This window comes from Nerophis lumbriciformis, linkage group LG14 (assembly GCF_033978685.3).
Source record: "Nerophis lumbriciformis linkage group LG14, RoL_Nlum_v2.1, whole genome shotgun sequence".
In the NCBI taxonomy this organism is placed as follows: domain Eukaryota; kingdom Metazoa; phylum Chordata; class Actinopteri; order Syngnathiformes; family Syngnathidae; genus Nerophis; species Nerophis lumbriciformis.
The window spans coordinates 24,027,763-24,049,862 of NC_084561.2; the positions used below are offsets into that span (position 1 = coordinate 24,027,763).

The following is a 22,100-nucleotide window of genomic DNA, read 5'->3' on the forward strand; positions in this document are numbered from 1 at the left end:
GATGTCGGCTTTTTCTTCACACTGAAGTTGCTGTTAAAAAAATGGCATCCTGCTATGAACGGGCTCTCAATGGCTGCCGTATGTTCGCAGACAAAAGAAAAAGGGGAGGGGAGGCTGCACGGACTGATAATAGATTATGATGATAAGATGCTGCACAGTCACATTCCTGAAAATGTGACCGGCGTTCATTGTCCCGCTGTGGACGCTGCGGCACGTTTATCTCAAAGCGGCTGAGTTAAAGGGAAACGGCACTTTTTTAGCAACGTTGTCCATCTTTCACAATCTCTACGTGAGACAAGAACAAACATGTATTTCCCTTTTCTGCTGGTACACACTGCAAAAAGTCAGTGTTCAAAAACAAGGGAAAAAAATACAAAAATTAGGGGTATTTTATTTGAAATAAGCAAAATTATCTGCCAATAGAACAAGAAAATTAGGCTTGTCAAGACTTTCCAAAACAAGTAAAATTAGCTAACCTCAATGAACCCAAAAATACCTTAAAATAAGTAGTGAAGTGAAGTGAATTATATTTATATAGCGCTTTTCTCAAGTGACTCAAAGCGCTTTACATAGTGAAACCCAATATCTAAGTTACATTTTTTTTTAAACCAGTGTGGGTGGCACTGGGAGCAGGTGGGTAAAGTGTCTTGCCCAAGGACACAGCGGCAGTGACTAGGATGGCGGAAGCGGGGATCGAACCTGCAACCCTGAAGTTGCTGGCACGGCCGCTCTACCAACCGAGCTATACCGCCCCAAGTATATTCTCACTAATAACAAGTGCACTTTTCTTGGTAGAAAAAAAAGAGACCTATTTGCTCAATATGTTGAAAAATATTCTTAAATTAAGTAAATGCAAGTGCCATTATCTTGACATAATGATATGCACTCGACATTACATTTCTTGAAACCAGCAAACTTGTACTAAAATCTAATTTATTGTTCTTAATGGAAAGGCAACAAGGCAACCGCTTGTTACTCTCAGGGTTTCCTAGCCGCTCAGGCAAATCATATGGTCTAAAAATGCATTTTTCCATCATCGCGCCAAGTGCGTGCTCTTTCAGTCAATTAGTGCGCATATATACAGCACGGCCCCCGGCCAAAAAATTTTTAATTGTAATTTTGAAGAATTCATCTGAATGTGCATGAACTATTTCTGTTCAAAAATATTTGAAATGTCAAATGTATAAATATTAACTGTCAGTTTACTGTACTGTGCCAACTGTACTACTATATGAATACGTATTGATTGATTGATTGATTGAAACTTTTATTAGTAGATTGCACAGTACAGTACATATTCCGTACAATTGACCACTAAATGGTAACACCCGAATAAGTTTTTCAACTTGTTTAAGTCGGGGTCCACTTAAATTGATACATGTATGTTCTATTGTTTAATTGAAAATAAAACAGCAAAGTCAATTTGTCTGTCATCTGTTTTAATTATGAGACACAATTGTGTCAAAGTCATGATTTTTTGTTCATGCTTGAAATAAGAAATTATTACTTTAAAAAAGTAGTTTTATACTTGTGAGTGTTGATGACACAGTTTTGCAACAGTTGATATTCTAGTTTCAAGCATGTTTTACTCAATATAGGTCATACACTCTCAGCAACAAGCTGTAATATCTTACTGAGATCATTTAGGCCCAAAACCCTTAAAACAAGTAAAACACTCTTAACATAAAATCTGCTTAGTGAGAAGAATAATCTTATTAGACAGAAAATAAGCAAATATCACCCTTATTTGAGATATTTTATCTTAATTAGATTTCAGTTTTTGCAGTGCGTGGACACGGATAAGGTTAGGTGTGATTTACCCTGGACAACCTTATCCAGCTTAGTGTAAACAGGGCCTTAGTCCTCTGCAGTGGACGTTTTGCAGAACAGGGCTATTTTTTTTACCCAAATGATCAAAGAAATAGACCCCAAACAAATGGCCACAGTTTGCACTGTGGCTCTCAGGAGGATCCAGCCAATGATGGTGATTGCAGCGATCATGGCATGTGGCAATAATCACACACTGGACACTTTCTGTGTGTTGTTGGGGCTGGCAGACTGCGGCGTGGGGGAAGGAGACAGGAAAGGGAGGGTGGGCGAGCGCGCAGAACCGAGACAAATCCATCGGAGGAACCCCCCCTCGAGTCAGATGAACATCGCCGCCTCACTCCCTCCTCCCGTCTCTATCGCCTCCCTCCTCCCCTGCTCCTCTCTCCTCCATTATTCACCATGCTGACAGTCCCTCCCGCTCACGGCTCACAGCTGCTCCAGACCATCTAGCGAGCCTGCCGGATCCCCGTCTCCACTTCCGCCGCATCCACCCGTCTATCCATCCACCCATCATGGAGAGTCCTTCTGCAGCTGGGCGGGAGAGTGGTCCACCATCACGCTGCTCTCTTACCTGCTGAAAAGGAATTTTTCGTTCTGACAGAATCCTGTTCGACTGAATCGGTTTTTCCGCCCCCCAACCCCCTTCCGATTGGATTACAGTTCTGGCTTTGATTAGGACCGAGAAAACAGGATCCAAAATGCCTGAAGCCAACTACCTGCTGTCAGTCTCTTGGGGTTACATTAAGGTGTGTGCTTCTTCGCCCTGCTTAGCTACCTATAACACAAACAAAAACTGCAAAGTAGTCATTTTGAAGTTTTCTAAGACAGATATTCCCGTCCAAATGTGTGGCTCCGACTCCATTTTGCAGAGCTATGTGCTTGGTGTGTGTGGTGTGTGTGTGTGTGTGTGTGTGTGTGTGTGTGTGTGTGTGTGTGTGTGTGTGTGTGTGTGTGTGTGTGTGTGTGTGTGTGTGCAGGCGCATGCATCAGTCTGTCAACAGCTGCTCTACCGCAGTGCCCTGGATCTTCATGTACTGTCATCCAAAATGTTTGTTATGCTGTAATCTGTTTATGAGAAGTAAAAAAAAAAAGGTCAATGAGGTGCAGATTTTGCACTTCATTGGAATTCCTACATGTAAACCCTGCAAACATGGAGTGGGCGTCATTAAACTGTTGCAGAGGTTGAGTTCACAGGTCTTAAAAGTGGCAAATAACGAGCCGATTGAACTATAACTGAATTTTTGGGCTTTCCCTGTAAACTGACCACATTATCTCCCCCCTCCCCATTTTCTCTCTTGCAGTTCAAGAGAATGTTGAATCGGGAGTTGACGCACCTATCTGAGATGAGTCGGTCTGGGAACCAGGTGTCCGAATTCATCTCCAACACCTTCCTAGGTAAAGAACGAAACACCGTTAAAAACACCATTGAAGCGAATGATCCACGAATCAGACGCCAAAAGGGCCACAAAACGCAGTGACGCACAAAAATGTTCTTAAGTTGAGTTGCTCCGGCTGAGACGCTCCACTGTGGGGGCGTAGCAGAAAATACTGCGCCATTGAGCTTCAGCTCGACACTTTTTTTTTTTTTTTTTGGTTTATTGCACCAAAATGCCCATTGATTTAAAAACGAGTACATGTTTAACGATTGCTTGGAACGCATTCATTTCTGAGGGTTTGACAACGTTAGACGGCATTCATTCATTTCAGCTGTTGACGACTGACAAAAGATCACTGAGTGGATTCAAGCTGCGTGGATGAAAGCTGAGAAAATAAACAAGAAGAAAATATAGATTGCAGGCCAAGGGTCTATTTATAGATGCTGCGCCTCCAATCAATCCTGATCCGGTGGAGTGTGGATGGCGAATCCCTCACTGCCTGATCATAGAGGGTGGGTGGGTGGAGGGGAAGTGACTGCAGTGGAGGAGGAAAGCGAGGTACAGAGGAACCCCCTTTGCTGGCATGTACCTTCTGTGTGAGTCATCTCCATCTTTGTCACTTCCTCCCTCCCTCGGAATACCAGGCACAAACTTTACTGCCTTGCCGAAGGGGAGAAAATGCTCAGGCTGGCAATAGTGGAGGGCAGGAAAGTGTATCATGTGTGGTCATACTGGTTGACCAATAGTACTATTTTGTTCTTGGATTCATACAAAGGGTGTTATTTAATCAATCAAAGTTTATTTATATTAGCCCTTAATCACAAGTGTCTCAAAGGGCTGCACAAGCCACAACGACATCCTCCGTTTAGTAGAGTTGGGAAACAGAACAATTTTGTGTGGATAATTGCCGAGATCAGGGGTGTCCAAACTTTTTCCACTGAGGAAATACATACCATGCGGCGGCCGTTTTGATATTTTTCGTTTAAAAAAACAATACAATATATAGATTTTTTTCAACCTTTTGGGCTCCCCTCAAGTTTGGAGCCGAAAGGGTCATAACAATATGTTGTATATTATGTTTTTTTATTTATTTTTTATTCAACGCTTATATCTCCAGATCGAATTCAGTTCAGTTTCAATTTATTTTGTATGTGCATACAGTACAATTACAATGTAATGCATCACCTTGTTTCCAGTTGTTTCATTACAACACGTCCGAAAAGGTGTAGGAAGAAGCACAGCTCATTTATTCGTACCCCATTTCATATCGTGGCAGTTTTATCCCATTTCTTTGTTCTCTGCTTGTAAAAGACAGTGAATAAATAAATAAATAAATAAATAAATAAGTAAATAAATAATACCATAAGTAAGTAAACAAATATTAAACACATAAATGCCGTATTTTTCGGACTATAAGTCACAGTTTTTTTTCATATTTTGGCCGGGCTCCAGTGCGACTTATATGTTTTTTTCCTTCTTTATTATGCATTTTCGGCAGGTGCGACTTATACTCCGGTGCGACTTATACTCCAAAAAATTCGGTAATCATTATCTCAATTTTTACAGTTCTTCTTCTTTGTACTTTGTGAACACTTGAAGTTGGAACAGTCTCTTAAACTGAATCATATTGGTGCTTTGTTGGATTTCTTTGCTTAATCCATTTCATAATTTAATTCCACATGGTCAGGTCTAGCTGTCAAGATAAAAAATGTTTTTTTCTGTTATATGTCAGCTTTAAAGGAAAACGTTTTGTGTTATTAGACTTAACAGTGCAACTTTTTCTCGTTACATTAGACCTGTTTTTTTTTTTTAAATAGTATTTGCCGAATGTGCCGTGGGTCATTAAAAAAATTGCTGCAGGCCGCAATTTGGACACCCCTGGCCTAGATGATCATCCTCCTGAGGACCAGTGTCTTCTGCAGTGGACGTTTGGGCTTTGCAGAACAGGGCTGTTTTTTTTTCCTCTGACAAAAAAAAAAGACCCAAAAACAAAAGTCCACTGCAGATGACGCTGGTTCTCAGGAAAGAGACTGCATGTTTGTCATTACAGTGTGCCCGTCCAGTGTCCACTCACTACAGCTGTTCTCATGGTTGCGTCATATGTCCTTTAACCACACCTACCTGAGAGAACATTCCGTTAAATAAATTATCCTCTTCCCCAAAAGCTCCCGTTTTCCTGTGTATCTATCAAAGAAGACTCAAAAATGGGGAGAAAAAAGAACAGGATCTGAGCAATATTTCACTTGCTCAAATAAAAACATGTTGTTATGTTAAATGTGACTATTTACAGCAAATGTCACATGTCACGCTAAGGGTGGCCGTATGAACAACGCCAACACTGTCATAAATATGTGCCATATAATGAAACCACACTAAACAACAATGACAAACACATTTTGGGAGAATATTTGCACCGCAACACAACATAAACACTACAGAACAAATTCCCAGAATTCCCTGCAGCACCAACTCTTCCGGGACGCTACAAGATAAACAAACGTCATTTGTGGATCTACACCTAACATCCACTGTGATGATACCAAGTACAATAGTGTATCTAGTCGATACTACTACGATTACATCGATATTTTTTAGCATTACAAAATCTACTTTTTTTTTAAAATTTTTTATTATATTATGTTTATAAGCTAGGAAATATGTCCCTGGACTTTGAATATGACCAATGTATGATCCTGTAATAACTTGGTATCGGATTGATACCCAAATTTAGGGTATCATCCAAAACTAATGTAAAGTATCAAACAACAGAATAATACCTGATTATTACATTTTAACAGAAGTGTAGATAGAACATGTTAAAAGAGAAAGTAAGCAGATATTAACAGTAAATGAACAAGTAGATTAATAATTCATTACCACATGTCCTTAATAATGTTGACAAAATAATAGAATGGGGAATGACACAATATGTTACTGCATATGTCAGCAGACTAAACTACTCAGTGGCCTAGTGGTTAGAGTGTCCGCCCTGAGATCGGTAGGTTGTGAGTTCAAACCCCGGCCGAGTCATACCAAAGACTATAAAAATGGGACCCATTACCTCCCTGCTTGGCACTCAGCATCAAGGGTTAAAATTGGGGGTTAAATCACCAAAAATGATTCCCGGGCGCGGCACCGCTGCTGCCCACTGCTCCCCTCACCTCCCAGGGGGTGAACAAGGGGATGGGTCAAATGCAGAGGACAAATTTCACCACACCTAGTGTGTGTGTGACGATCATTGGTACTTTAACTTTAACTTTAAATTAGGAGCCTTTGTTTGTTTACTTACTACTAAAAGACAAGTTGTCTAGTAGGGTCACTATTTTATTTAAGGACAAACTTGCAATAAGTAATATATGTTTAATGTACCCTAAGATTTTTTGTTAAAATAAAGCCATTTTTTTGTGGCCCGCTTTATTTAGAAAAGTACCGAAATATTTTGGTATCGGGACAACACTAACGCAGATTAATCACTCAATTTATTTTGATCATACATGCCTAAATCGCTGCACTTCATGGATATAAACTGATGATTAAACAAGCACACACATACTTACATAACCTCCTGATAACCAGCGTTCTCTGCAGTGGACAATTGTGTTTTGCATATATTCTTTCCGACATGCATAATAACCCTGACAAAAGAAATAGACCAGAGGAGAAATGTCCACTGCAGAGGACGCTGGTACAGACCTCAAATAGATGGAATATACTGCGCACTTGTGTGACAGAACTTAATTGGCCGTTCTTAGTGTGGACGGGCTGCAGCACTGTGGGTTAAAGGAGACCTGCAGAAAACAAGAGGAGAGGGAGAGCGTGAGAATGAAAGTGATTATTTGAATTACAGCTGGTAATTGAATAACCCTCCACGGGCTGATAAGGATGAGCGGAGTCCGGGGGGCTTGACAGAGGAGCTCACGTAGAAGACAGCAGTCATTCACTGCAGGGTTTCTATTCAGCGTGAAAGCTGAAAGCTGCGACTCTCCTCACATGGAGGCTTTGCTTTTTGGTTTTTCTTTATCCCCATCTTGTTTGACAGCAGTTTCAAGGTGCCTCGGTTGACCCAGCCTTTGTAATCCCATTCAAATCTCTTGCAAAAAAATTTAATTCCCTAAAAACAATTACACGTTCATTTAAAGCAGAGGTGTCGAACGTACGGCCCGAGGGCCAGATCAGGACCGCGATCAGGTTTTATCCGGCCCACGGAATGAGGTCTTCAGGACAACCTAAAATCATCAGCCCGGAGGCTGGGTTTTGGGCGCAGTTGGGTGTTCCAACAGGACAATGACCCCAAACTAGAGATGTTTAAAATTATCGGTTCGGAAATTATCGGTATCAGTTTCAAAAAGTAAAATTTATGACTTTTTAAAACGCCCTTGTACGTAGTGGTACACGGACCTAGGGAGAAGTACAGAGCGCCAATAAACCTTTAAGGAACTGCCTTTGCGTGACGGTCCAATCACATAATATCTACGGCCTTTCACACACCTTGAATGCAAGGAATACTTGCTCAACAGCCATACAGGTCACACTGAGGGTGGCCGTATAAACAACTTTAACACTGTTACAGAAATGCACCACACTGTGAACCCACACCAAACAAGAATGACAAACACATTTCGGGAGAACATCCGCACCGTAACACAACATAAACACAACAGAACAAATACCCAGAACCCCTTGCAGCACTAACTCTTCCGGGACGCTACAATATACACCTCCGCTACCACCTACCAAACCCCCCCACCCCCCTCCCGCCAACCCAGCCCACCTCAACCTCCTCATGCTCTCTCAGGGAGAGCATGTCCCAAATTCCAAGCTGCTGTTTTGAGGCATGTTAAAAAAAATAATGCACTTTGTGACTTCAATAATAAATATGGCAGTGCCATGTTGGCATTTTTTTCCATAACTTGAGTTAATTTATTTTGGAAAACCTTGTTTCATTGTTTAATGCATCCGGCGGGGCATCACAACTAAATTAGGCATAATAATGTGTTAATTCCACGGTATCGGTTGATATCGGAATCAGTAATTAAGAGTTGGACAATACGGAATATTGGATATCGGCAAAAAAGCCATTATCGGACATCTCTACCCCAAACACACGTCAAAAGTGGTAAAGGAATGGCTAAATCAGGCTGGAATTAAGTTTTTAGTATGGCCTTCCCAAAGTCCTGACTTAAACGTGTGGACAATGCTGAAGAAACAAGTCCATCTTAGAAAACCAACAAATTTACCTGAACTGCATCAATTTTGTCAAGAGGAGTGGTCAAAAATTCAACCAGAAGCTTGTGGATGGCTACCAAAAGCGCCTTATTGCAGTGAAACTTGCCAAGGGACATGTAAGCAAATATTAACATTGCTGTATGTATACTTTTGACCCAGCAGATTTGGTCACATTTTCAGTAGACCCATAATAAATTCATAAAAGAACCAAACTTCATGAATGTTTTTTGTGACCAGCAAGTATGTGCTCCAATCACTCTATCACAAAAAAATAAGAGTTGTAGAAATTATTGGAAACTCAAGACAGCTATGACATTATGTTCTTTAGAAGTGTTTGTAAATTTTGATCGCGACTGTATGTATATATATATATATATATATATATATATATTCCCATCGATAACGATGTCACGTTATCGATGGGAAAATGCATTTTAGACAATATAATTTGCCTGATCGGCTAGGAGACACCGAGAGTAACAAGCGCTAGAAAGCGCTAGATTAGGATTAATCCATTTCATAATTTAATTCCACATGGTAAAGTCTAGCTGTCAAGATAAAAAAATATTTTTTCTGTTTTATGTCTCCGTTTTCCCCCAAAACATTTTCAGAGTGGATTATTGGATGTGAAGTAATTGGAGCTTTAAATAGGTTTATATTCAACATTCATTTTAATTTGTTTGTTTTTGAGCAATGACAGTTTGTTTTTTTTAAATAGAAAAAAATAATAATTGGGGGGACTTCCTGCCGGCCGGATTTTGGACAGTGGCGGGCCGTAGTTTGGGGACCCCTGCTTTAAAGTATTTAATGTCGCTGCTCTGATTTGCTGACTTTTTTGCCAATTGAAGGTGTGAATGGTGTGAACTGTGCGAATGAAAGCAACAAAAGACGTGAAGCACCTGCTGAGCGACAGGCCGATGGCTTGCAGGTGTTCCCGTAGTGCTGCCTGCTTCTCAGGTAGCCATGAAAACAAAGGCGTACTATGTGAGCTAAATGGCCCTTTATGCACTACTCCTTCACACACGTGCGCCGTTCCTTTTCACGCTTAATTGAATTCGACGGCATCTTTTTTCCCCAGACAAACAGAACGAGGTGGAGATGCCATCGCCAACACCGAAGACGCGGGAGAAGAAGAAGCAGCAGCTGATGACGCAGATCAGCGGGGTCAAAAAGGTCTCCCACGGATCTTCGCTGTCCGGCAGCAGCATCTCCCGTTTCGGGGTCAAAACCGATAAGGAGGAGCTGCTGTCCAAGGAGCTGGAAGATCTGAACAAGTGGGGCCTGAACATCTTCACCGTGTCAGAATACTCATACAGCCGACCTCTCACCTGCATCATGTACGCCATCTTTCAGGTAGGATCCCACTTTTACTCCATGCTCTCTGTGCGCTTTTTTTCTTGTTCACTTGCTTTCCTAAACGCCCCCGTGTGACTCCTCTTAAGTTACTCACCACGCGTATTACGATGTTGTGTTTCCAAGGAGCGAGACCTGTTAAAAACATTTAGGATCCCAGTGGACACGTTTGTGGCTTACATGATGACGCTGGAGGATCACTACCATTCAGATGTGGCCTACCATAACAGCCTGCACGCGGCTGACGTAGCCCAGTCCACGCACATCCTGCTCTCCACCCCAGCCCTTGATGTAAGTAAGAACTCAAAGTAGATGACTGCTCTTTTTAGTACCTTATGCAACATAATATGACGTTGTTTTGGCCATTGACTCTGACTAAGGTGTATGAGTGCTCGGTAACCAAGGAAACCGCACTCAGACAATGCAGGCATTTGTTACCCATGAAATCATTGTCTAAAAAATATACAACGATAATGTTATATGTTGTATATATATATATATATATATATATATATATATATATATATATATATATATATATATATATATATATATATATTCATATTCACGATTGTAGCTGAGATAGGCTCCAGCGCCCCCCGCGACCCCAAAGGGAATAAGCAGTAGAAAATGGATGGATGGATGGATGGATTCATATTCACAATAATAGTATACATGTGTGCGTGTATACATACATACATATATATATATATATATATATATATATATATATATTTACACGTTTGGTCAGAAAAAACACAAAGGCTATATCATCGCTACAAGCCTGTTTCGCAGGGAAATCTGCAAAACAGGCTTGTAGGGATGATATAACCTTTGTGTTTTTCCTGACCTAACGTATATTCCGCTCTACCCCAGTATTGAGCACTGTATAACGGATAAACCACAGAAACCTTGACTATATATATGTATATATATATATATATGTATATATATATATATACATATATATATATATATATATATATATATATATATATATATATATATATATACTGTATATACAGTACATGCCAAAAGTTTGGACACACCTTCTCCTCATTCAATGCGTTTTCGGTCCGTCTTTTATTGATAATATATCAGGTTAACTAGAAACTGCGACTTGTCCAGGGTGTACCTCGCCTTCCACCCGAATGCAGCTGAGATAGGCTCCAGCACCCCCCGCGACCCCAAAAGGGACAAGCGGTAGAAAATGGATGGATGGGATGGAACTAGAAACTGCCGGCATTCGGTAACAATATGAATTTAACAAGACAAAATCTAGTTGAAATACATATATATATATATATATATATATATATATATATATATATATATATATTATCAATAAAAGACCGACCGAAATGATTCAAGTACTACGTATGTGTGTTTTTTTTCCAACACAGTACTACTTCCCCAGGGCCATAACCATCCTGAACGGACTGCCCCATTGTCCCTCATAACTGCCTTCTCTTCGGTGCAATAACCCATTCCACCAACCACCCTGTTTTTGTTTTGTTTTTTCATGTATATATTCATTTCACACCATATTCATTGCACTTCTACATTTTTTATATTTTTATATATTTGCACATTTTTTTTCTATCATGCACACATCGCACTGTATGGAATGGCCTCAATCTCGTTACCTTGCGTAATGACAATAAAGCTGATTCTGATTCTGATTCTGACTTCAACTTTCGAGCTTAATTGGTATTGTGACTAAGCTCTTAACTCAAAACTTGCATCTCAAATAAAATAAAATAACAAAGTAAAATTTAAAAAATGTAAACGAATTAAATAATTACAAATCAACACATTCTATTGAAATTCATTGAAATCTATTTTAATTTGTGCTTGCCCCCAAAATATCACAATTTTAACATGTAGCATGCCTTTTTAAAAAGAAAAACACATTTAACAATGTACAAATACAATCAAATGTACTACTCACAACTGCAGTAGTATTATCAAGTAATGGAATAATAATGTACAGCGTAACACTAACCCTTTGAGAGTCGCCTTGTACTGTTTCTCCTTCCAAACACTATCACTCGCTATACCATTCTTTCATGGATAATTGTTCGCAGTTTAGAAAAACATTCTTGGCTGGCGTTCTGCTTCAGTACGGTGAAGACTTGCTGTGGTAGCTCAAATTGCTACAGCAAGTTGGCCGGCCCGTTCCACCATGTTTTTGATTATTTATTTCTTTAATTCAATGACTATCATCCATATCTTCTCAGCAGTGTCATTCACACTCACTTCCTTCCTTCCCATGGTTGGAAAACAAAGTTATGTCCATCCCTAGCTATATAAGCTTATGCTAGTAGTAAGAGCAGGTGTTTTGGTCGGGCTTAATTGTGACATTTGCTATGCCAACTAATGGCGGGGATTCTTGCAACTAAAATGTTCACGTTTCTCTATTAAATTCCTTTCTTTTGTTTATTTAGTTGTTTTTTGTTGTTTTTTACAGGCTGTCTTTACCGACCTCGAAATTCTCGCCGCCATCTTTGCTGCCGCCATCCACGATGTCGACCATCCCGGAGTATCAAACCAATTCCTAATCAATACCAGTAAGTGAGAAACAATTAAAGGGTCCTCCAAAAAGCAGTGGTGAGAGAGACTCATTCCTCTTCTTCACCTTTTTGTCCAGACTCTGAGCTGGCGCTGATGTACAACGACGAGTCTGTGCTGGAGAATCATCACTTGGCTGTGGGATTCAAACTCCTGCAGGAGGACAGCTGCGATATCTTCCAGAACCTCACAAAGAAGCAGCGACAGTCCCTACGGAAGATGGTCATTGACATGGTACAAACAGCAACGTCCGTTATGTTACCTCCTGGCTTCTTCCCGATGTGTGCACCTCAACCAACGCCTCTTTCTGTCCAGGTTTTAGCCACGGACATGTCCAAACACATGAGTCTGTTGGCTGATCTGAAGACTATGGTGGAAACCAAGAAGGTGACAAGTTCTGGAGTGCTGCTGCTAGACAATTACACTGACAGAATACAGGTGAGAACTCAGCCTCCACATCTTTGACCTGATTCTACTATTATCCACACTGCAAAAACTGAAATCTAAGTAAGATTAAATATTTCAAATAAGGGTGATATTTGCTTATTTTCTGTCTGATAAGATCATTCTTCTCACTAAGCAGATTTTATGTTAGTGTTTTACTTGTTTTAAGGGTTTTGGTCCTAAATGATCTCAGTAAGATATTACAGCTTGCAGCTGAGATTTGATGACCTATATTGCTTGAAACTAGAATATCAAGTGTTGCAAAGCTGTGTCATCAACACTCACAAGTATAAAAGTACTTTTTTAAAGTAATCATTTCTTATTTCAAGCATGAAAAAAAAAATCATGACTTTGACACAATTGTGTCTCATAATTAAAACAGATGACAGCCAAATGGACTTTCCTGTTTTATTTTCAATGAAACAATAGAAAACACGTACTCATAAAGTAGTACAGTTGGCACAGTACAGCAAACTGACAGTTAATATTTAAACATTTAAGATGTGACATTTCTAACAATTTTGAACAGAAATAGTTCATGCACATTCAGATGAATTCTTCAAAATTACAATTAAAAATTTTTTGGCCGGGGGCCGGGCTGTATATATGCGCACTAATTGACTGAAAGGGCACGCACTTTACTTTGCAGCGAGTTCAGTTTTAGCTTCGTTTTGCATAGCCATCCCTAAGCTTCAGTGCCTTTTCTTTAGCGGCACTCGCCTTTTGTTTATTTTTGGTTTAAGCGTTAGATACCTTTTTACCTGCAAACCATCGTCGTCGTTCCCGACATCTACAAAGCAATTAGCTACCTGCTGCCACCTACTGATATGGAAGAGTATTACACGGTTACTCTGCCGAGCTCTAGACAGCACAGACACTCAACAACGGATTTGCGGATTATAATTACTGGTTTGCAAAAAAATATTTTTAACCCAATTAGGTGAAAGTACATAATCTCCCACGGCACACCAAACAATATCTCTATAACTGTATTGTTTAATTTTGTTATGTTTATTTGTCCACAAATAAGTTTGGGTAATAAAAGAAAAACAAGTCCTGTGTTTTATTCTGGGCAAAAAGGCCAAATCACAGAATTAGTGGAAAATGTTGAAGTCTGCGATACTGGACCTCTGTGTACCTGGTATCGTATTGACATCAAAATGTGTAGTATCGTCCACCCCCTACTGTGAATGAATCCACTAGGGCTGCAATAACTAATCAATTAAAATCGATTATCTAAATAGTTGGCGATTAATTTAGTCATCGATTCGTTGGATCTATGCTATGCGCATGTGCAGAGGCTACTTTTTTCTTCTTTTTTTATAAACCTTTATTTATAAACAGCAACATTTAAAAACAGCTGAGAAACAATAATCAAAATAAGTATGGTGCCAGTATGCTGTTTTTTTCCCAATAAAATACTGGAAAGGATAGAAATGTAGTTTGTCTCTTTTATCCGATTATTAATCGATTAATCGAAGTAATAATCGACAGATTAATTGATTATCAAATTAGTTGTTAGTTGCAGCCCTAGAATCCATTTGTTTTTTAAAACATGTTGATTTGAAACTGGGAATGATTCCAAATGTCTTGGTATTTTCCAGGTGCTGCGAAACATGGTGCACTGCGCCGACCTGAGCAACCCCACAAAGTCCCTTGAGCTGTATCGCCAGTGGACCGATCGGATAATGGAGGAGTTCTTCCACCAGGGAGACCGAGAAAGGGAGAGGGGGATGGAGATCAGCCCCATGTGCGATAAACACACAGCTTCCGTGGAAAAGAGCCAGGTGGGAAATTACCTGCATTTAAAAAAAAAAGACAAACCCGTCTAACTTGTGTTGTGGCCTCTAGGTGGGGTTCATCGACTACATCGTCCACCCGCTGTGGGAGACTTGGGCCGACCTGGTCCACCCGGACGCCCAGGACATCCTGGACACGTTGGAGGACAACAGGAACTGGTACCAGAGTATGATTCCTCAGAGCCCCTCCCCGCCCTTCTACGACCAGGGCACCCACGGACATGGGGGGGGCACCGGGGGCCAAGGAGGTGGGGAGAAGTTCCAGTTTGAGCTGACCCTGGAGGAGGAGGACTTGGACGGAATAGAGAAAGACGTGGAAGACGAAGACGAGGAGGAGGATAGCCTGGGAGATTCCCGCTCTCCTCCTCCGGACTATCAGGACGAGTGTGACATGATGGAGCCCGGCCCCACGGCGATAGAGATCGTGACGCACGAGGCGTCGCCCACGGACACATAGGGCGGCAACACGTGCCGGTTTGAGTTTGGAAAAAGAGGGGCGATCCTCCTGCAGCTGTGCTTTTGAACAAAAGCCACAGAAGTTTGGTTTTGGCCCGCACGGGGGCGTCTTGCACTCGGGTGTTGGAAGCCACGCACGGACGGACAGTTTTCACAAGAAGCGGCTTCAGAGTTCTCAGGAAATCATTTGAGTCTTGATGGACACCAGAGACTGACGGCGGAAAAAGCGAAGGATTTAGGCCAGCTTGGTACTGGCACTAGATGGACTTTGACACTACTGAGAGAAATTTTGTAACTTAAGACTTTTTTTTAATAGATCTAGAAGTAGCAGATAAAACCATCCACTGATGGAGTTTGTATAGCAAGAGAAAGTGTTTACTTTTTTCCTGTACCATTTGTCAGAGATCTTTTGTGTGCCTTTTTTTACTAATGTCTTTGTATCGTTTTTTTTTTTTTTTTCTTATTTATTGAACACTCTAGTGTGTCTTTGAAATGTTTTTTCTTATCTGAGAGAGTAAAACCATTTTTGTATGTTCTAAAAAGTCTTCCATGTATTGGGCAATAGAGAAACATAATGTCGTCCTCTTAGTAGGGAAACATCAACGCACACATTTTGTCAGATTTAGTTCTCAGTCCACAGTATTATTTTGGTTAAATGTTTAGCTGTAAGTTACTTTTTATTTTCAAACATATTCTTCATCACGTATGTTTTGTTCTTGAAACAGTCCGCAAACCTCATGGGCTTCCTAACTTTTCACACCAAAACTGGAACTCACAGTTACGTTTTAGTTTTTTTTCCATGTCCATCCATCCATCTTCTTCCGCTTATTCGAGGTCGGGTCACGGGGGCAGCAGCCTAAGCAGGGAAGCCCAGACTTCCCTCTCCCGAGCCACTTCGCCCAGCTCCTCCCTGGGGATCCCGAGGCGTTCCCAGACCAGCCGGGAGACATAGTCTTCCCAACGTGTCCTGGGTCTTCCCCGTGGCCTCCTACCGGTCGGACGTGCCCTAAACACGTCCCTAGGGAGGCGTTCGGGTGGCATCCTGACCAGATGCCCGAACCACCTCATCTGGCTCCCCTCGATGTGGAGGAGCGACTTTACTTTGAGCTCCCCCCGGATGGCAGAGCTTCTCACCCTATCTCTAAGGGAGAGTCCCGCCACCCGGTGGAGGAAACTCATTTCGGCCGTTTGTACCCGTGATCTTGTCCTTTCAGTCATAACCCAAAGCTCATGACCATAGGTGAGGATGGGAACGTAGATCGACCGGTAAATTGAGAGCTTTGCCTTCCGGCTCAGCTCCTTCTTCACCACAACGGATCGATACAGCGTCCGCATTACTGAAGACGCCGCACCGATCCGCCTGTCGATCTCACGATCCACTCTTCCCTCACTCGTGAACAAGACTCTGAGGTACTTGAACTCCTCCACTTGGGGCAGGGTCTCCTCCCCAACCCCAAGATGGCACTCCACCCTTTCCCGGGCGAGAACCATGGACTTGGACTTGGAGGTGCTGATTCTCATCCCAGTTTTTTCCCATGTCAAACAGGCTTATTCGTTTTCTCCTTCCACATGACAGTAAAAATTAAAATGATGTTACTACTGTACACCACCTGGCTCCGCCCACTTCACGCTGCCCGGATGTCAAGGCAGAGTCCACAGTAGTGCAGCGCAACTCTTAATAGGGTCTGGAAGGGAGTAAGGTTTACCGACATGCCATGCTCATTCCTTTCCATCCGGGTCACGGCACCTTCACGCTGCCGGGATGTCCAGCCAGGGTCCACAGATTGAGAGTCGAGTGCGCTAGCCAACGAGCTAAAATCTTGAGCTGACTCATAAGGCGTCATGGAGTAAGGTTCACCAAAATACTCTGCTTCCCCCAATTGGCATCCGTTGCACTCACCCCACTAGACCTCACATTCATCTGGGTCACGGCACCAAAGTAAGCTACTTGGCTTTGCCCCTTAACACTGCCAGGGGGTCTAATCAGGGTCCACAGGTTGAACGTCGAGTGCACTAGCCAACAAGCTAAAATCTCGAGCTGTCGGTGTGACTGTTAGGGCGTCAGGAAGTGAATGAGGTTTACTGACGTACTCTTCTCACTCACTTTCATCCGGGTCATGGCACTAATGTAAGCACCACAGATTGGCAGTCGGGTGCGCTAGCCAACGAGATAAAACCTCGAGTTGTCGGTGGGACTCTTAAGGCATCAGGGACTGCGTGGGGTTTACCGACATACTCTGGTCACTCACTTTCATCCGGGTCACGGCACCAATGTATGATTATTGGCTCTGCTCCCTTCACACTACCAGAGGGTGGCCAACGAGCTGAACTCACGAGTGACAAGCTGAACTCTCGAGTGAGGTTCACCAACGTACGTTGCTGCTCCCAATCTGGCATCCGTTGTATTCACCCCAATAAACCTCACGTTCATCCGGGTCACGGCACCAATGTATGATTATTGGCTCTGCTCCCTTCACACTACCAGAGGGTGACCAACGAGCTGAACTCTCGAGTAAGGTTCACCAACGTACTTTGCTGCCCCCAATCTGTCATGCGTCGTATTCACCCCAATAAACCTCACGTTCAATCAGGTCACGGCACCAATGTATGATTATTGGCTCTGCTCCCTTCACACTACCAGAGGGTGGCCAACGAGCTGAACTCTCAAGTAAGGTTCACCAACGTACTTTGCTGCCCCCAATCTGGCATCCGTTGTATTCACCCCAATAAACCTCACGTTCAATCGGGTCACGGCACCAATGTATGATTATTGGCTCTGCTCCCTTCACACTACCAGAGGGTGGCCAACGAGCTGAACTCTCGAGTGAGGAGCTGAACTTTCGAGTGCGGTTCACCAACGAAATTTGCTACCCCCAATCTGGCATCCGTTGTATTCACCCCAATAAACCTCACGTTCATCCGGGTCACGGCACTGATGTATGATTATTGGCTCTGCTCCCTTCACACTACCAGGGGGTGGCCAACGAGCTAAACTCTCAAGTAAGGTTCACCAACGTACTTTGCTGCCCCCAATCTGGCATCCGTTGTATTCACCCCAATAAACCTCACGTTCAATCGGGTCACGGCACCAATGTATGATTATTGGCTCTGCTCCCTTCACACTACCACAGGGTGGCCAAGGAGCTGAACTCTCAAGTAAGGTTCACCGACGTACTTTGCTGCCCCCAATCTGGCATCCGTTGTATTCACCCCAATAAACCTCACCTTCATCCGGGTCACGGCACCAAAGTAACCGCCCCCTTCACACTGCCAGAGTGTCCAACCAGGGTCAACACACTGAGAGTCGAGCTAAAATCTTGAGCTGTGGGTGTAACTCTTAAGCTTTCCCAACATACCTTACCATTTGTTAAGTTACACTACCCCTGAGCTAAAATAGCAGAATTATAAGCAATTAATGTCAACATTTCCCCTCATGATTTTACATTTTCCTGCCATTCGTTCGACTCAAACTATAAAACCAATTTGAGTCAAAAAAAGACTAATTTCACCGAGTTAAGCAAACAAACTAGTTTTTAATCACATTTACCTTCTGTGGAAGCCTGGTGTGCTTCTTTGATGGTCGAGTCAAACTGCACATCGGTCGGGATTTTATTTTTAGCCAGCAGGTATGCTGCGGTCTTAATAATCTTGTTAGTCGGACCTGGTCCTGACCCCCGGCCCGTCTGATGCAATGTCCTCCTGCCCCTATGCAATCAGGCCCAGACCCCATGACTCAAGGAGCTGCCGATGTAAAACTGAAATTCCCTCTGAGAGCCTCATCCGAGCCAGCGATCCCTGGGTTTACAAGCCTTACTCGGCTCCATGGACACAACCCCAAACAATCAGGCCGGCTATTTTTTGTTTTTATTTTTTTTTAAGCGAAAATCCCCCAAGTGCTGCTTCCGCCCTTTGACGTCATTTGTCTCCCGCTCTGCTGCATGAGGTTTCCAGGGCACTTTGGTTATTATGACTTGACACGCATAGAAGTGACTTTGGGGAAAGAAGGGAAATGAGGTGCTCTATTTGGAAAGAAAACCGGTAACTTTTTTTTTTATTTTTTTGGAAAGGGGTTTGCAAAGCTGCGTTCTTTTTGAGTTGACGATCACACCTTTTTATGCCTAACCTACTAAAATGGTACTTCATGGTGTGGCAATCACCTGTGTATGGTATGAATGTGCAGTATGGCAGGTTTTGTACACACAGTGTGTTTGCGTGTGTGTTTAGATGTGTAGACTTCGCCATTGGGCCTTATCCTCCTCCCCGTCACGCCTCACCTTTTGTCTAGAACTGTTTGTTGCTTCGAGCTAAAGTTGGTCTTTTTTGCTGTTTATAACAGTATATGTATATTTATTCTATACTTTAAGCATGTAAATAAGAAATAACTGGTTCAATGTAAAATCTATTTTAATTTAAATATGCATTACCGGGAAGTGATGGTGTCTAATGTGTAGAAGATTCTTTTTTTTTTATACAAAAATGTACTATATATTGTTATATAACACAAAGACAACGCAATTTAACGTTGTGTATATTATCCGCACAATATTTTCGGGGAGCTGAAGGAACGTGGTCGCATGAGAACCTTGTCACTCCAAAATGACCAAAGTCCATTGTTAATGCTGCATTCACAAAAGTAATGATCAAATGCATTTAACCAAAAAAAAAAACAACCTGAATGATCATATATGAATTGCTTCTTTAAAAAAAACAACAACAAAAAACATTTTTCTTGTTTGATTTCCCCCTGATCAATATTTGAAGGTACAAGGTTGTCATCTGACAGGAGATTGGTGATATAAGGTTCTCAAACGTGTCTCTCTAAGTACCACCACAATGACCAACGATAAAATGCAGTAGCATAGCAGGCGTAAGTATTCATTAAAAACAAGTATATGTAATATTTTTGGCCACTGTTTGAGCAGTAACACTCTGTTTGAATGGAAGCAAATAAAACACTGTACTTTTATTAAGTGATTCCTTGGCATACCGCTCGATGCAGCCCGCAGTTTAAGAAAATTGGATATTTGCATACCATTGCTTAATCATTGCTCCGTATCCAAACACACATATCTTATTTCACTTATCGATCGCTGGCACGTGACAAAGAACGGTCTCATTTCATCACGTTGTGTAAAAGTAGGTGTGACAGAAAAAAAAAAAAGTACCGGTGGCATGCAACAATACGCACGGCACTCAATTGATGACAACAAAATATGGTCTTTTGTAACTGATTGTGTGAACTACTCCGGACCAAACTTGTCGTGGTTGTAAAAGCCAGACGTGTTCAGTATTAGCACTCTTTATCTCCGTCCATGCTTTCTGGGTCCTAGTTGCGTCCAAATGGTTAGCCTGATTTTGCACTATCTGCATGACGGACGGTTTTTGTTATTTGTCAATATTACATTGAGGTCCACCGGTTGTTGCAGGTGGGTTGATAAATGTTTCACACAATGTATGGCATTATATTGTATATTGTGTTCAAAAATACACCTGAAATAATTTTTCTAAGAAGTGATTAAAAGCATGAGTATACTACTATGTCTATTCTTGGCTCTTTCTTTCTTCGCTAACTTTCTTATAGGAATAACGGCTTTACAAAATAACATTTCATTCATTTTTTTCATTTATTTATTTATTTCAGGCAGTGACATAAAAATGTACAAAGTTGACAACACATAATAATATAAATGAATATAGTGCAAAAGGTCATGTATGGTATGTAATGCATGATTGTCCAGTTTTGCCTGAAAGGGAGTGGGAAAATGATAACTTATTTAATCCCACCCCCAGTTCTCCATTCAGTGATTATTCACATGAGTTTCACTCTTACTTTGTTCAAGGATTATAATACAGATGTTGTATCATAGTGGCATTACCACAGGTAACAATAATTATTACACTGTAACAATATTTTGTATCAACAATGTAGGAATAATGAATATATCAACAATGGTAATAGACAACATAGCAATAATGGTAAGGAAGCATTGAGCACATGTTAATAACACTTTGAGACAGAGTACAGCAGCAGGTCTAATTAAAGACCCTCATCTGTATATTTGAACCAGACCCCATGTTTGTATAATAGTTTAAATCAATTAATAGTTTGGCATTGCTTGTGTTGTAAGTCCAGTTTGTTCCATAGTTTTACTCCGCATACAGACACACAAAAACATTTACGAGTGGTTTGAGCTCTCGGCAATAAGAAATATCCAAAGCCTCTCAAGTTATGAGCCTGCACTCGTCTTATAAAAAAACGTTGTAGATTAGGCGGCGATAATTTGTTAAATGCTTTATATAAGATTATTAATGTAGTATATTTAACAAGGTCATCGAATTAGAGCAACTTTGATTGCATAAACAGATTATGAGTATGTTCTAAATAACCAACGTTGTGAATGATCCGCACTGCTCTTTTCTGTAATATGATCAGAGGATGAATTGTGTTGTGGTAAGTATTCCCCCATACTTCAACACAGTATGTAAGGTATGGGAGTACCAAGGTGCAGTATAGAGTACGGAGTGCATTTTCATTGAGGTATAGTTTTGCTTTGTTTATAATTGAGAGGCTTTTGGAGATTTTTGTTTTAATGTGTCTGACATGAGGTTTCCATGATAGTTTACTATCAATTATTACTCCCAAAAATGTATTCTCATTTACGATTTCAAATTGGGTACCATCAATACTTATTTTCTGTTCAGACGTTACGTTGCAATTTCCAAACATCACTATCTTAGTTTTATTTATATTCAAAGATAATGTATTTGTGTCCATCCATTTTTTTTACTATGTTTAGTTCTGTGTTTACTGTATTTATGAGCTCATTATAGTCATAACTACTGTAGAATATATTTGTGTCGTCTGCAAATAGTGTAAATTTGAGTATTTTGGATGTATTAAACATATCATTAATATTTACATTAAACAGTTTTGGCCCCAACACGGGCCCTTGGGGGACACCACAGCAATGCCAAGAGTATCAGATAAAAATTGACCCATTTTAACAAACTGTACCCTTCCTGTTAAATAACTTTTTAACCAGTC

The 22,100-nt window shown here is 41.3% G+C and overlaps 1 protein-coding gene across 6 annotated transcripts in view; it reads left to right on the forward strand.

Moving 5' to 3' along the window:
- pde4ba (phosphodiesterase 4B, cAMP-specific a) overlaps window positions 1-20,590 on the forward strand; it is a 460,485-nt gene extending 439,895 nt beyond the window's left edge. For 5 of the 6 annotated variants that reach the window (XM_061975773.2, XM_061975771.2, XM_061975774.2 and 2 more), the window contains 8 exons: window positions 3,132-3,225; window positions 9,511-9,785; window positions 9,912-10,076; window positions 12,256-12,355; window positions 12,436-12,590; window positions 12,672-12,794; window positions 14,405-14,587; window positions 14,652-20,590. In XM_061975773.2, the coding sequence (XP_061831757.1) occupies window positions 3,132-3,225; window positions 9,511-9,785; window positions 9,912-10,076; window positions 12,256-12,355; window positions 12,436-12,590; window positions 12,672-12,794; window positions 14,405-14,587; window positions 14,652-15,056 (1,500 nt within the window). In that variant the 3' untranslated portion in view covers window positions 15,057-20,590. Of the gene's footprint in view, window positions 1-1,618; window positions 2,577-3,131; window positions 3,226-9,510; window positions 9,786-9,911; window positions 10,077-12,255; window positions 12,356-12,435; window positions 12,591-12,671; window positions 12,795-14,404; window positions 14,588-14,651 lie in introns of those variants that run through there. The other variant, XM_061975779.2, reaches the window with a different exon arrangement.
- The last annotated feature ends 1,510 nt before the right edge of the window (window positions 20,591-22,100 follow it).